Source organism: Amphiura filiformis, chromosome 10 (genome assembly GCF_039555335.1).
Source record: "Amphiura filiformis chromosome 10, Afil_fr2py, whole genome shotgun sequence".
In the NCBI taxonomy this organism is placed as follows: Eukaryota; Metazoa; Echinodermata; class Ophiuroidea; order Amphilepidida; family Amphiuridae; genus Amphiura; species Amphiura filiformis.
The window spans coordinates 24,664,305-24,680,432 of record NC_092637.1 but is presented as its reverse complement, the minus strand read 5'-3'; the positions used below and the strand labels follow the sequence as shown (position 1 = coordinate 24,680,432).

The 16,128-nt window shown below is 37.7% G+C and overlaps 1 protein-coding gene across 1 annotated transcript; it reads left to right on the top strand.

Annotated features, from left to right (window-relative positions):
• Positions 1-2,715: 2,715 nt before the first annotated feature.
• LOC140161757 (uncharacterized) lies at positions 2,716-13,028 on the top strand. Its single transcript, XM_072185055.1, has 4 exons — positions 2,716-2,817; positions 2,936-3,031; positions 7,716-7,910; positions 9,751-13,028. Exon 4 carries the CDS (start codon positions 10,098-10,100, stop codon positions 13,026-13,028), a length of 2,931 nt encoding a protein of 976 aa, XP_072041156.1. The 5' UTR covers positions 2,716-2,817; positions 2,936-3,031; positions 7,716-7,910; positions 9,751-10,097.
• Positions 13,029-16,128: the final 3,100 nt, after the last annotated feature.

The window sequence follows — 16,128 nt, the reverse complement described above, 5'->3', positions numbered from 1 at the left end:
CTTGGTTGATTCCAATAGGTACAGGTTAGGGTGAACGTTACATTTGAAAGCAACAAAACCAATGAAAGTGCACTATTATACTCCATATTGGTAGTATAATCATGTATAGTTTTCTAGATAATGACGAACATGTGATTTTCTGTAATGCCTTCATTAATTTGACTTGAAATCTATACATTTTTGAGATGATTGACCATGAAAACTTAAGTACAGATAACTGATTTGTGATTCTACTACATATAGATATAAGATATCCAGATTTTGACGAAAATAGGATTTTTAGTAATGGCGTCCTTAATTGGCACATTTGGGATGAAAACACCCGGCCTAACCCGGCAGCAATGACCCTTTCAACCCATGGGGTCAGTTGTTCCGGGACTTTTCACTTGAAAAAAATCTTCTGGGTTTAATACTCACCTCATGATTTACTTCTAAAGTTGGTGAGATACCAGGGTAGCTAAAACACTTGGTAGACCCAATACACACATATTGTACATGGAATACACCGTGACAATACGTTGTGTATTGTCACGGTGAAGACCGTGCTTGGAAGAGTATGCTGTATGCTAGCATACGTATGGTCACGGTGTATAACGTTGTCAAAATACCACGTACTTTAGTACAGTAATAGTACAGTAATAGCGCCCTCTGTTGGTTATAATTCACTTTAAAACGTATTTTCAACGTAGTGAAGAAATATTTTAGGTAGTATAACACTATAGAATATAAAAACTAGTATTTTTAGAAGTTACATTTCAAGGTCACTCAATGTTTTAACATTAAGGTTATGTTTTTTTAAATTAGAAACAGCCCGTCACCCTTAAGGTTACTCATTGCCCAGTATCAACCAAAAACATCAAGGCCGCAGGGCCGGCAGGCCCGAGGCCGGCGACTCCCATACGACGACTAAACACTCCAAGTGGGACCCCAACATAAGGGCCCCGCAGGGCAAGAAAGCAAGGATGACGAACTGATAACGAAAATTCTGTTATATTTACGGACAGCTCGTACTTTTACATTTTTTTTTACTCTTTACCCCATAATTTCCCTCATTCTTCAGGCCCTGCCCTCTATCGGGGGCTAATTTATAGTTTAAGCTTGTTTGCTATTGTTTTTGGAGCAACATTGTTTCTTTATAAGCCTGCGGCGCAACCTTGAACAATATTATCTTAGCAATATTGTCTTTTGAGATAACGCCCCGTAGCCACCCCAGCCAGCCCCATACCTCATTTTGATTTTTAACATACCAATATTCTGCTTTTTATATTCTATGGGGTCGCATATTATCTCAAATATTTTTTCACTACTGTACTAAAGTACGTGGTATTTTGACAACGGTATCTACCGTGACAATACGTATGCTAGCATACAGCATACTCTTCCAAGCACGGTCTTCACCGTGACAATACACTATGTATTGTCACAGTGTTTTCCATGTCCATGTACGTGAGGATCAGGTGCATGGATCAGATAATTGGAGTCGTGTGAATCCTATACAGCGATGCAGAATTTGGACCAAAGTTTCATGAGCTCTTTGGGTACTTTTTCTTTTCTGATCTCAAGCAAATGTCATGGGAATAGATAGGTTACTTTTTCTTACATAAATCTGCTCACAGATTTCAAATAAATTAAGCCGTTTTTGTGTGAGAGTGTTTGATTGGAGGGTATGTTTACGTGTTGGTAGAAGCACTCGGTGTGTGTGCTGCTGGTGTGGTATTACAGGGCCATTTATGTACTACTCTGACATGCCTAAATATTGTTGTGATCACGGGTTATCAATTACCACCCCCTTTTAATTCTACTCAAGACTTATGTTGATTACGTATAAGCAAATTATACCTGAATATCCATGTCTTGATTAATGGACACGTCACAAGGGAGCATTATCGTAACAGTGCATAGCTCTTTGCAAGAAGCTAACAACCTCCTGAAGATCTCTTAACAATACAATGTTAACCTCATGGTCCACCCAGATTTCTTAGTAATATAAAGGTAAACAAAGGATACCAGTGGTCCTCACATTGTTCTACTCGCCCACTTGCTCATCTTGGAAATGGTATCTAATGAATATTAACTATTACATTGATTGGTTAATGAGCTGGTTACACTTATTTCTGAGGTGCCTTATTGGTCAAATATTTAGTTTACAGTGATATATTATTTATCTTATAGTGGTATATACTATTTGCCTTTGCCTAAAGAGAGATATTTGAAAAGTAGATGAGTAGATGAGTAGGAGAGATTGAGTTCAGTATTCTAAGCAGGAGTCTTAGGAGTTGTACAGTTGAGATCTGACACCGATCTATGTTACATGTATTTTACGCATATCTAATAAACCAGTAACTAACACAACTATATTGTTCATTAGTGCTTGTTGCACTAATTCATCTTACTTCATGATAATATTGTGAACCCACGGTTTACAACAATATTATTGCGTTGCTGAGTAGCAAAAACTTTTTTATATGACCTTGTTCGCGCCTGGTAAATTATATAGATTTTATCAAGGTAAAGGATATCCTCTCTTACAACCTATCGGCAGGTTCAATTCCTCTAATAACGTGCCACCGGACTTGGAAGAGACAATAACAAATGTGAAAAAAAAACCCACCAAAACCAAATGAGCAAATTACTGAATAGAACTTTTAACACGTCCGTACATGTAAACAATCATTTGCGGATCGGTGTACAATTTTTGACATGAACTTGAACTGTGTACAGTTCAGTAAGTCTGAAAATTGTGTATATGAGACCGAATCATCGGTATGCGCCATTTTAACACGGAAGTTTGAACGCTTCAGAGACCAGACATAGAAGGTAAGATATATATTTCGTTTTAGGTAGATTATATAAACCATAATAACTGGACAAAGCAACAAAAACAGTTTATTTGGACCCATTTTACATCGGTTTTATTTGCTTATTTGTTATACAGACGGAAAGGAAGATAAAACAGTTTATAATTCCAAAATGGCAAGCAACTCAATTGGCAACCAAATGCATGAATTACAACAACGAGAGAGACAAGAAAGTGAGTTGACGTTGATGAATATACTATTTGTCAGTAGCCTAATTTACAATTTAATGTATTCAGTTGCACGATTTTTAGGAGACAATCATGTCCATAGTGTGGTCTTTGGAACGGGGGGGGGGGGGGGAAAATAAGCTCCCGAAATCAAAAAAAACCCCATAAATTGGACCAGGTGAATTTGACATGACCCAGTAAACAGACTGTCATTTTCAAAACACTGTCTGAAATCCTACAGTTGTGTTCAGTTACTTTACAGAATAAAGTTGTAGAATTTCTTCTTTCCCTATACACTGCCTAGCACTTGCAGATATAGATATTGTGTGTGCAACGTCTCGTACGGAAGCCACGTATAGTTGTTGGTCCCGTGCCCAGGAATAGCCAAATAGTCCGGGAGACTGTGGTCGGCCGTGCGATTTTAATGATTAAAACATCTCACCTATTTAGATACCTTCTATAGGTCCAAAAGAGCAAGAAAAGTTTTGGTGGACAAATCTGAGGTGTGGCAGAAGGCGGCCATCTTGATTTTCAAAATGGCCGCCATTTTTGATATTATTTTTACTATAACCTGAGTTGTGAATATCTCACGAGGCTAATTTTGGTGGCAATACCCATATTTCCAATACCCAGGAGTCTAATAAACGTAGTGCCAGCGTGCTAGGGGAACAATAAGACTGGCAGCCATCTTGATTTTCAAAATGGCTTCCATTTTAACATTTGTTTACTATAACTTGAGTTGTGAATATCCTATGAGTCTCATTTTAGCGGTAATATCCGGTGATAAAGAGGCACCTGGAATTTCAAAATGGCGGCCATTTAGGGTCTATTTTCATTTTTCAACAATGACTCTGGCTCTGAATGTTGTATAAAGTTCTTCACCTTTCATGAGAATTGCTTAAATGCTTGTAAATTACTACTGAACTGAAAAGGCATGTCTTTCAGTCATTTGTGCAAGTTACTCCGCTTTAACACTTTTTTAATACTGCATTTCTTTTATAAGTAAATCTGTTAAAAGAGTATTATACACATTATAGTTCATTACAACTATCATCTTTAACATCTCATAGGTACACATTTTCTTATTCTCATATTTATCTGATTCAATAGAACAGCCATAAAGTTCGGTACAATTCAGTACGTTTCTTCGACACTTGTAGCGATAGTTGTTACGTGGTCATTACTGCATAATTTTCAGAAATCATCCCAGCCATAATGCTGTGGGTCATTGTAACTCTGGAATTGGAACGACATTATTGTACCAATTCAAATTATCGTCTGGTAGTGCGTTCTCATGATAGCTGATATTTAGATGGCGGAAGACCCTCTGAATGAACCTGTCTCTTCTTCAAGAGCCACCACGTAGCATCTGCTACATTTGTGTGAGGCAAATACCACTTGTATGCTTCAATAGCAGATAGTCTTTCTTCTACACCAAGCTGTGAAAATGCATACACTATTATGAGTCAAGTTCTTTCAGCGCCTGCCAAAACTATGCTGCTGGCAGTTTTGCCTTGCGAGCATATCCAGTGATGTCTGCCTCCGATAGAGCATGGAATTCAGAAAAAGACGCTCCCTTCCCAGCACCAAGGCATATTGTAGATGGGCGCAAGCAGATTATTCTAAGTTTTCTGCAACTCCTCTCACAAAGAACGTATCTTTACAGACTTTGGGAAGAGTTTATATAGCTAGGACGAGGATATCTGTATCTGTCAAATAAACCATGAGAGACCTGGCACCATTTGCTGTGGTATTAACGCAATGTAAAATTGGCTTTTTCTTGGGGGCCTGAGAAACTTCTCTATGTGTGGCTTTTGCTGGGTCTTGTCAAGTAATAACAAGACCATTTTGCCATTTGCCTAAGGATTTTGTTACCTATATGTATGTAGTTCATCTTTATAGTCTTCAGATGGGCAAGCATATCTGCATGCACGTCTTGGCAAATGATGTATTGGTACACTTGGTGTTTTCTAGTCATTCTACATGTTATTGTTTTCAGAGACTCACCGAGAACACGAAATACACTTCATCATAAAGTGTATACTTTTGCCAGTACAGTTCTTTCAACGCCAGTCAAAACCTCTGCCATACCATCGATGCGATGACTGCAACACATTTTTCAGCAGTTGTATCAGATTGTGCAGCAGTCTCACCATCCATTACCTCAGGCAGTGTATGTATTGTCTTTGGTACTCCTTCAAGGATTGACATTAAGCTAGTCTTGTGGTCTTGAATGTAGCATGAAGAAAGAAACAAACAGCTGCAAACAAAGATCTAGGTACAACTGAACACTCATTGGTGTCAACCGCCTCTCTGAAGTCAATATCTCGTGCTCTCGAGACAATAAGCAAGCGATCAAAGAGTGCCCATCCCTGAGTTATACCAGCTGATCACCAATATTGACTTTCACTTTCATCCCAGCTGATGACCACATCTTGAGCTGCAGCATTTCATTGGAGCCTACAAATTCACATTTCCTGTTGTGATTCTGTCTTGAAGATATTGGGCAAATGTTTCTTTTTCTTATTGGAATTCGTCAGGCATAATTACTTTTGTAACGAAGCTGATCACTTTGTCACATTCATTTGCAAACAAACTTTCTGATATGGTTGATGATATGTGTGAGGAGAGCAGCATTCTCCCCCTGAAGCTTGGCCGTTGCTTATATGTGTTCATTGTGTGTTTTTGCTTTATCTGTGTGGTTATATCAGCAACTGTCTCTGCTTCTGTTTCTATACAAGCAAATTCAGGAGCAACCAGGAAAAACTTGTGTGGGAAACTGGTACAAAAGTAATTATGCCTGACAAGCTGATACCTCTGCTGCAAAATGTGTTGCAGTCATTGGCAGTATAGTTTATCTCTAATCACGAGATACACTAAAAATATTAAAACGAGCTCTGACTTAGCATAAAATAGCAAACCATTTTATAGAACGACACTGGCAAAAGTACGATGAGTCTGTGACTATGATGAAGTACATTTGCATTAGAGATGTAGAAGGTCTCTCATGTTTCCAAGAAGAAAGCTAATTCTACATTGTATTAATGTCTCAGCACATGTCCATTTAGATTTATTCCCCAGATACAGATGTCCTAGTCTTAGCCATTAGAATGCTACCCAAATCTTTGTAAAGATAATCTTTTGTGACAGTTGCAGAAAACCGTAGGGTAATACCTACAATGGTTTGAGTGTCGGAAAGGCAGCATCTCTCTCTGGATTCCACGCACTATTGGGGCAGACATCACTTGGAGAATTGCTGGCAAGGCAAAGCTGCAGTTTTGGCAGACGCTGAAAGAACTTGACTCAGATAATGATATAGTGTATGCACTTTCACAGCTTGGTGTAGAGGAGAATGTGGATATAACCACTAAAATGAGACTCGTAGGATATTCACAACTCCAGTTATAGTGAAAAAGGTTAAACTGGCAGCCATTTTGAAGATGACTGCCAGTCTCATTATACCCCTAGCAATCTGGCACCATGTTTTTTGAATTGGTTGGTATTGACAATGTGGGTATTACCGCTAAAATGAGACTCATAGGATAGTCGCAGCTCAAGTTATAGTAAAAAATGTTAAAATGGCAGCCATTTTGGAAATCATGTTTATTGGACCCATAGGTATTGGAAATGTAGGTATTGCCACCAAAATTAGCCTCATAGGATATTCACAACTCGGATTATAGTAAAAATAATATCAAAAATGACGGCCATTTTGAAAATCAAGATGGCCGCCCTCTGCCACACCTCAGATTTGTCCACCAAAACTTTTCTTGCTCTTTGGGACATATAGAAGGTATCTAGATGGGTGGGATGTTTTAATCATTCAAAATGCACGGGACATAATATCATACCACAACCCCCTGGACTAAAACCTTGTGCACATTAAGTGTCAGAGCTATAAACCTTTTGTAACTGAGTCATTCCGATAAAGCCCGAAGCATGAAATAATTTCCCCCTATCGAGCACGCATAAAAGAACCTCTTCAGGATCATGTACAGTGCGAAGTTCCAATGTGTAGCAGGCATAATGAACTACGATGAACTTTCGACGGTCAATTATGGATGAGAGAGGTACTTTTGCCAAGGATACTAAATGTTCATTCAAGCGTGTGATGGTCTGTCTTGTGCAGAGACTGACTTGTGGAAGAGGTGATGTATAAACAATAACGTTCTGTAAAGAATTAGCTGACGAAAAATGACGAACTTTTGATCATTTATTTCCATTAGTATCTGAGGTGTTAGTTACCTCAATATGCTAGGAAAATATTCAAACCGATGACCACATGTTCACGTTGGCTTAATAAGCTGTATTTTCGCGCAAAAGAGTACCGTAATTCCTGACATTTCTTGTCCGCCAGTTTGGGTACAATTTGAGCCCTATGCTTATCAAATAAATAGCGCGGCTTTCCGAACTTTTTCGATCTTGATATGAAATGGTCTATTCGAAAAGAGAAAGGGGACCATCGCCGGTTCTAATATCTGCAATCAATCCTAGGTTCCAGGATCGTGCATAGGTCGTACACGTAAAGCCCGTGCGTTGATACCCAAACAGTTGAAGTAAGCACGTATATAGAAAGGAAGGATAACAAGAAAGAGGTCATCTGAAAATGCTTCAAATATTTAACCTTCCGTAACAAAAAAAATAAATAAATAAATTTAAGATATGGTTTCCTTTTATAAATTTCCTCTAGTAACTACAGATCAAATAGCAGCAGAAAATGGATCCTCTTCAACGACACTCATACCAGCATCTATTCATGGTGAAAACGTCAGCGTGATTGAACAACAGACCATTGTCAAAGGAGATCAAAAGATCCTGCAAGTTTCAGGAGACAACTACCAAGCACAGACTATAGTGTTTACCGGAGACAAAGGAAATAAAACAAGTAAGTTCAACCCTCAATTTACCATGATCTTACTTTGCATTAAAATGCTGAAACGAAGTAACATATGCTAGGGGGAGTAACGACAGTTGATAGGTTGATAAGACTAACTATAAACTAAGGTAAAGGTAAAGGAGTCGATCCTGTATAAACAGCGATCGGAGTGCCCATCTCTCTTTCATTGGCGATTGGGCCAGACTCCTCCATGTAATCTTGCTATAGGGGGATCGCTACACCTCCTCTACAGCGAGTCTGTTACCTTCCCAGCATTTAAGAATGCCGGTACCCATATAAACACCTGGGTGGAGAGGAGTAATCGAGATAAAGTGCCTTACTCAAGGGCACAACACGATGGCGTCGACGGGGCTCGAACCCGCAACCTTTCGATTATGAGTCAGTGCCCGTTCCGCTAGGCCACCGTGCTCTGGTGCTGTTTATAGTGAGTCAAATTTGCCGCACAAAATATTCCTGTGTTGAATGACCCTAACTTAAAATAACTGTGTCATATCAAAGAAGATGACGAAAGAGGAGATCATTCGAACATATAACCCGATTACCTCCTTTACGGCAACAACCACACGCTTGCCAGATTCTGTATTTGTCTTAGTGGAGAAAACATTCCACACACGGAAGTACATTGTTAAATTCCTAATGAGCTTGGCCTGGCAGTCAAATCATGCCGTTTGACCATGTCTGGTGATCATTACCCGTGACTTTGTTCTCTAAAACACACTGTCAATCATACTTGTTTATCAACACGCACTAAGCATGGTAGTATAAGACGCGCTAAATGTACGTCCATCCACCAACTTTCGCGCCAACACAAATATCTATTCCATAGATAGTTGTGTACGATATAGTTAATGGTAATGGTACGTGCCAGGAGGATTTATACCATAACGAGATCTGGGCGACCAATCACAAGCCAGATTCATTTAAAGATGCATTACATCATGGCCAATTTTACTAGGCCAGAAATCGGCCTAGCTTTAGACCCGTGTTAAGAATGTTAACCACAATCCAAAGTAAGTAGTCCACTTGGGAAGCTAACAAACAGAGGGAGTACGGTGACTGAAACGATCAGATGTGAAAATCTATCAATTGCACACACATTAATACAAATCAGAGTTGTATGCTTAAATGTAATAGCCAGAGTATGCAAAATGGGCAAGTTGACTTCGAAGAAGTCTAAATTCTCCCAGGCCTCCTCGTCTGTTTCCTGTTGGAGCTTGACGTTGGTGGCGCAGTTTTGGGTTTTAGGAGCTGGTCATAGATGTGCGGCAGGAAGTGATTCCCTTCATCTCGGTTTAGCTCCAACGTCAAGCTCCAACAGAAAGCAGACGAGGAGGATTGGGGTTTTTTGTCAGTTAATTTGTGAAAGTGCTACGGTGTAGCACGAAACATCATTACAGGTATGTTTAACATCTTGTTACTCAATAATCAACTGAATTTTGAATGCAAGAAATTTTACAAATGATAGTGCAATCAAAAATTGGGACTCGTGTCAGAATCTCCATATAGTCGTGTTTCGTGTCCCAACGCATCTAAAAATGCTATTTGGATAAAAAAGAGAGTATTTTCCACATAGATCTCAGGTCAAATTTAGCAGTCGATCATGCCCAACAATGCAAAAATGAGATTTTTCTTATGAATGGTTGTAGAATCGATGTTCGAACCAAAAAACAGTCTGCCATTCAATTTCTATATTACCTCCACGGTCAGTTTACGTGTTCAGAGTACATGTACATGTCATATTTGTAAGTATGTAGTAAATTTAGCTAATTGATTAATTTTATTCTAATATGTTTGTTTGTTTGTTTCTTTTATTTATATTCTCTGTTAGAAGGCCACGTTCTCAGCTTAGAAACAATAAGAATGCGGTTAATGGAAGAATACCGTGAAACCCGGGGTACGCTGCCGCTACTACCAGGTATGCCAGAAGAATTTGCCCAAATGGAAGACATCTTTGTCGATCTGGAAATCATCAAAGAAGATAAGAAACCTTCTGGGGTCATATGTAAAGAACTAAACTCTTACGGGGACCTTGTATGTATTGAAAGAAATATAGGAAGAAATAAAAATTAAGAATTGGTAAAACGAATCCTAGTAAGGGGAAAGCCAGGAGCTGGGAAATCAACCACAATATCCAAACTAGCATATGATTGGGCATGTAACAAACAAGACTCACCTATGTCGAAGTTTGATCTAGTATTTGTTATCACAGTCAATGAGATTGGTACCGACACAGATCTATTTGGCATCATTCAAGAACAGTTATTACCAAACGTTTGTAAGCAGAGTCTTGAAGAACTTATCGAATCAAATGCTAGTTCAGTGGCCATTTTCTTTGATGGATACGACGAGGCTACCAGCAATTTTGATCAATGTGAAGGTATTAAAAGTGTGCTGCGTAGCAAATGTTTAGCTGGAGCTTCGGTAATTGTAACTACTCGGCCCGATCTAGTCGGCAAATTTTTTCAAAAGTATGGCTCATATCTACAAGTTGAAATAAAAGGTTTCTCCTGGAAAGCTCGAGAAAATTATGTGAAGAAGTTCCTACGCTTTTGGAAAAAAGATAATAAAGATGACGGTAGCAACGATGAAGATAATGAAAATGATGGTGCTGCTGCTGCTGACTATGATGATGTTGAAGGAGATGTTGATGAGGAGGTGAAGGAGGCAGAGGAAGTGGAAGAGAAGGAGCAGTATGATTATGATGATACTGTTATAGCCTTTCTGCGTAGGGTTCGGTGGTCAGAGTCCCTTGGAGCACTCTCAGCTATTCCCATCATTCTATCAATGTTGTGTTTGCTTTGGACAACAATGAAAAATCTACCTATCAGTGTAACAGCACTCTACAAAGATGTCCTCATGCACCTAGCAAAACATAAATATGCCAAGACTACTGAAGATGACCTTGACGAGTCAAATATTCAAGATTGGATGGACAATGTCCTATTCCATATTGGCGAAATAGCTATAATAGGCCTATTTGAGGATAGATTAGTATTTAAAGCGAACGAGTTTGAGAAACAATACCTTGAAGATGCTTGTACACTGGGCGTAGTGATCAAAGAAAGACAAAGGTCTGGAGCTAAAGCTACATACAGTGTTACGTTTTTACACCAAACATTTCAAGAAATGTGCGCTGCTTCCTACATGGCAAAGTTGGTTGATAAAGACAGGGAGACACTCAAGATGTATTTAGAACAGATACAACATACCAATGTATTTAAAATGGAATATTTGTTACGGTTTGCATGTGGGTGGAGTGTACAGGTTGCTGAGGTCATCCTACCGCATGTTGTACAACTTATGTGCGAGCATTATGTTATGAGATATAGGGATGGTCAACACCCGGGTCAACACTATACTATTTATAACAATGGGTGTCAACGAATGCCTATTTTGCTGCTCTATGAGGCTGAAATGAATGCACAGAAAGGAATTTGTTCCAATCTTCATGTCTTGATGAAACCTTTGTATGATACTGTTGTTACTGGCGAAAGTGAATATGAAAATCCATCACCAGAGCTTGATGAAGTGTTTAATCACTATATGCTGTTGCAAAAAACACACTACACCTGGTTGGATGATATTAGAGTATTAGTATTTAAAAATCTGAGTGGATGTTGGTTTCCATCATATCAAGAAGATAATGTAAATTTCCTTTGCTCTTTGTCTAAGTTATCTGCTGTATGCTTGATCTGTGACGATCGTCCTTTGCCAGATATAACATCATTTTTTAACCACCTCATTAAGCGACAATTTGTGCCAAACGCACTTGTAGAATTGTGTCTCCATGGTGTTCGCTGTGATGCTGAGTCATTTGGTTTGTTTTCATCGTCCTTGCCACGTCTCACTAAACTAGAGCTAAAAGACGTAGAGATACTTGGTGAGCTCGCTAGAGGCATTTCATATCCGGCCCTAAAACATCTACACATGAAAGGTACTGGTTCCGCTGAAATTATACGTAGTAGAATGGTTTCAATAGATGAAGAAAATCTGAGCCAAATTTATGGATGTGATCGTCAACAAACTTGTATGACATTGGAAACAATACACCTTGAAACTGCAGAATCTGACAATGCATGCATGTTAGGTAAAGCAATGAAATATATGCCACATCTGAGACGTTTAGCTATTATAATCAGGTCACCATTGTCACTCAGTGGTGTGAACCCAAATGAATGGGGAGAGGTGTTCGATGAGTTTGCCAAAGCATTACAGAAAATACAGAGATGCAATTGTAAAACTACAAGTGCATGTGATGCAGATAGTGTATGCAATGTACAGCTTGAAGAGCTAGATTTATCAGAAAATGTCATAGGTCACTCAATAGACAACTTTGTAGGAGCGTATAGGTACATGCCACACTTAAAATCTCTCAAGTTAAATAGTGCACATTTGGAACCCCATCATTGTGAGGTTCTCTTTGGTGGTCTTATTGAGATCAGCGGCAAGAGTGAGTTATCACTAGAAATTCTGGACCTGTCATATAATGACATATGTGATTCAGTTAGTAAACTTGCTCAAGCATGTGTGTACTTGAACTATTTGAAATCACTTGATTTGCAATATACCGGACTGAATCCATCTCAGTGTGCTGTATTGTTTGATGGTTTAATAACAGCAGGCAAATCACGCGAATGTGGGTTAGCACTAGAAGTCTGGAACATGTCATTGAATGAAATAGGTGATTCTGTGGGTAAACTTGCTAAAGCATATACCTACATGCCTGATTTGAAATCACTTGTTTTATTCGATACGGAGCTCAATCCATCCCAATGTGCCTTGTTATTTGATTGGTTTATTGATGCAGGTAAAATGTTAGTACACCAAGGTGATGCGAGCACCAATGCACAAACTGATCAACAAAGTCAATCGCCTGAAGGATTGAAGATCGAATCACTGATATTGAGCAAAAATGGAATTGGTGAATCCGTTGACAAGTTATGTGGGGCAATCAGATACATGCCTAATCTTAAAGAGCTCTCTTTATTTAATTGTGAGCTGAAAGATGGAAAAGAAAAGATAAAAACTGTTCTGGAGCAAGAAAATGTTCACTATAGAAAAGGAGAATTTATCTTACAGCCCATACTGCATGGAGTTTCCAGTTAACGAGTGAAAATTCTTTTCATCTATGTGGCAGTTCCGTTGTTGTTGCAATTACCTGCCTGGTGAATACATTGAAGACAATAAATCTAAAATCAATACAGCTTTGGTTTGCTAAGAATTGAACAGGGTGACTGTTTCATCAAACCAATATTTCCTCTTTGGTCACGTTTTTGGCCACGTGGTTTCCTGTTGTCCTTCCTAAGCTCTTGACTTAAAGAGACAATGCCCATGAATTTGTTCACAACTAGATCCTGATAATTGTTAGTTTACATCCTAAGCTTTACATTAAGTGGCAAATTTAATATCCCAGGTTAATATATAAACTCACAGAGTTTGCCAAAAATGTTTTATTGAAAGAAATACTGCTCCGGTGTGTATCATTCCGCAATGCTAAGTTTGCATATGAAAATTAGGAAATTAGGGTGGTTTGGAAAGAAAAGTTTATCCTACATGAATCATTCACTTATCAAAAATTGTTTACCATCATGCTATTCACCTTGTGCTGTTAATAAATGTTTGGCTGCTGCATTAAAAGGAAATTTGTTCAGGATTATGTAACATTGATAGGGATGTTCATAACATTTTGTTAAATATTTTAGCTGAATTACCTAAACAATAAGGGGTCAATCATGTTTCTAGTGCATACTTTTGAAGTTAAAGACAAAAATATGTCACCAAAGTGCGCACAATTTTGTGTGTGAAGTTGTGACAGCAGGAACAATGTACACTACTGTATGTGACCCCAGATGACCTCATATTCTTTACTGTAAGAAATCTGTTTTGGATGGTCTTGATTTACGCACAAATTACTTTTTCAGTATTATGCCAATATCAATATAAGTCAACATCACTTAGGTTTTGGTTGTCAAAAATTAATCTTGAGTGATTTTCCCATTGAGACCCACAGTAAAGCCATTTTTGGACCGTACATGCACATTCCACCTCCCTATGGACGAATAGTGGCACCGATAGTATGTGATGTGAGCCTGCCTAACATTGAATTATTAATATTTGTCTTTTCGTTTGATTTAATATAATTATGTCACGCGATGAAACACTATGTAGTGATGCAGATCATGGTTGATGGTGCAATGATCTACAGGGTCCACAACTTTTTAAAATAAATCGAAACATATTTGACGAAATGAAAACGTGTAAAAGGATTGGGTAGCCTTATTTGTTTTATACACATGGACCAACTTATAGCGTCACACGTCATTGCGTTCAGTCACAATGGTTCATTTTGTTAAAAAAGAGACCGTTTTAAATGTTAAAAGTTGCATCTGAGTCCATAGGCGTCAAATCTCAAACAATACCGTAGGCCAGGTCTATTCATGTGTTTGTTAAAGAAAACCTGACTGCTATGGACTCAGGTGCAACTTTTAAAACGGCCTCTTTTCTTGCTCAAATAATCATTGTCAATGAACGCAATGATGTGTGACGCTACAAATTGTTGCACACGTGTAATACAAACATGGCTATATATATATCTTTACATTTCGTAAAACAAATTTTGACTTATTTAAAAAAGTTGTGGACCCTACAATGTACATTTTTCTTGACTTTGTGAAATGGATGAAAAAACTTCTGCAAATCCATGTAACTCATGAACCGAACATATTGATCTTTATCAAAGATGAAGACAAATATGTATGCCATTACATATAATCCAGCAACTGTAATTGATGTTGAATTACAGTTATTTTTCTTGCAATGCATGGATACGTGGAAAGAATTCAAAATAAGTATTTTCGTTAAAACGTATTATTCAAAAACTGTGCTGCAATTTTCAAATTCAACAAGTATAATTATGAATGTGTTAGTACTTTATTTTCCTGAACTTTCCTGAATTTAGTCTTGTTTGTTAATACACTCAAATAATACCAATTTTGACGGTACAGTTCTTTTAGAGACAACCTGAATAGAAGATGTTCTCCTCACGGTTAAGATTAATATTTCTTTTTTTGTAGTGCCTTGCAACCTGTTCTAGGTGGTTTAGTTTTAATATTATTACGGCTATAATATATCATAATACATTGTGTTTACACGTAAATGTATTTAATACATTTTGATGTAATTTGTTTGGTACCGACAGACAATACGGGTTTTAATAAATAACTAGAAAAATAAAAATAGTGCATTTTGTTTTATTTATGTATTATTGTTATCGTCTAAGTTGTATAATGTCAACTGAATCGTAAAATCAAGCTTGACACGCTTTACTCATCAATTTCACTCTTATTATTATTTGGTATACAGGTGGAAACATAGCAATCAAGAAGTGTTAATATGTTAGTACTGTTCGAACAGCAATTTGTTAACACGTAACATATTATTCTGTTAAAATGTTTAACACTTTTATTACCTATTATTTTAGCATTATAGCATAAACATGATAATGTATAACACTTATGTTACATTTGCACACTAACTTTAAATTTTAATAATGTTAGCACTTCCGCAAAATTTGAACATAATTATGTTAATAAATCTAAATTAACATCTCAAAGATGGATTTCATTAACACGTGTATCAAATTTTAACAGTAGTTTGAAAATAATTAAAATTTTAGCACATGTATACTGTGAAAGTGTAACATGAATGCACAGATGTCAAAAGACACAATATAATATTCCATAAAGACGAATTGCATTGCTCTAGACCAACTAAAACAGCACTAACTGTGAACGTTGAGAAAAATGGCAGGTTTCTTTATCAACACTGATGTTGTTGCAGTCATTCATTGATCCTGTTACATAGTCAAGACGTTAACTGGACACCTCAATCATGTTTCACCGTTGCAACGATGCGTAAACGAAGTAAACCACGCAGACGCACCGGACGCAAGTTGTTAACTGGTGATGAACAACGGTGAAACATGATTGAATCCCTTTCAACAACGAAAACAAGCTAAAGACCGTATAATTCGAAGGATTATTTCATAAGGAATGTCAGTTAATCATTACCACTCAGGCTTACAAAAAGATCGAGATTTCAGCAATAAAACTACAGAATGAAACGGAAATGTTTAGCGGCTACCTCCAAAAAATACGGAATTTAACTTGTAATTATGTATACACACAAGTTCCAGGCATGACGAATT

Excerpts from the sequence above, each read along its gene's own strand:
- LOC140161757 (XM_072185055.1), top strand. The coding sequence starts at position 10,098 with ATGTCGAAGTTTGATCTAGTATTTGTTATCACAGTCAATGAGATTGGT.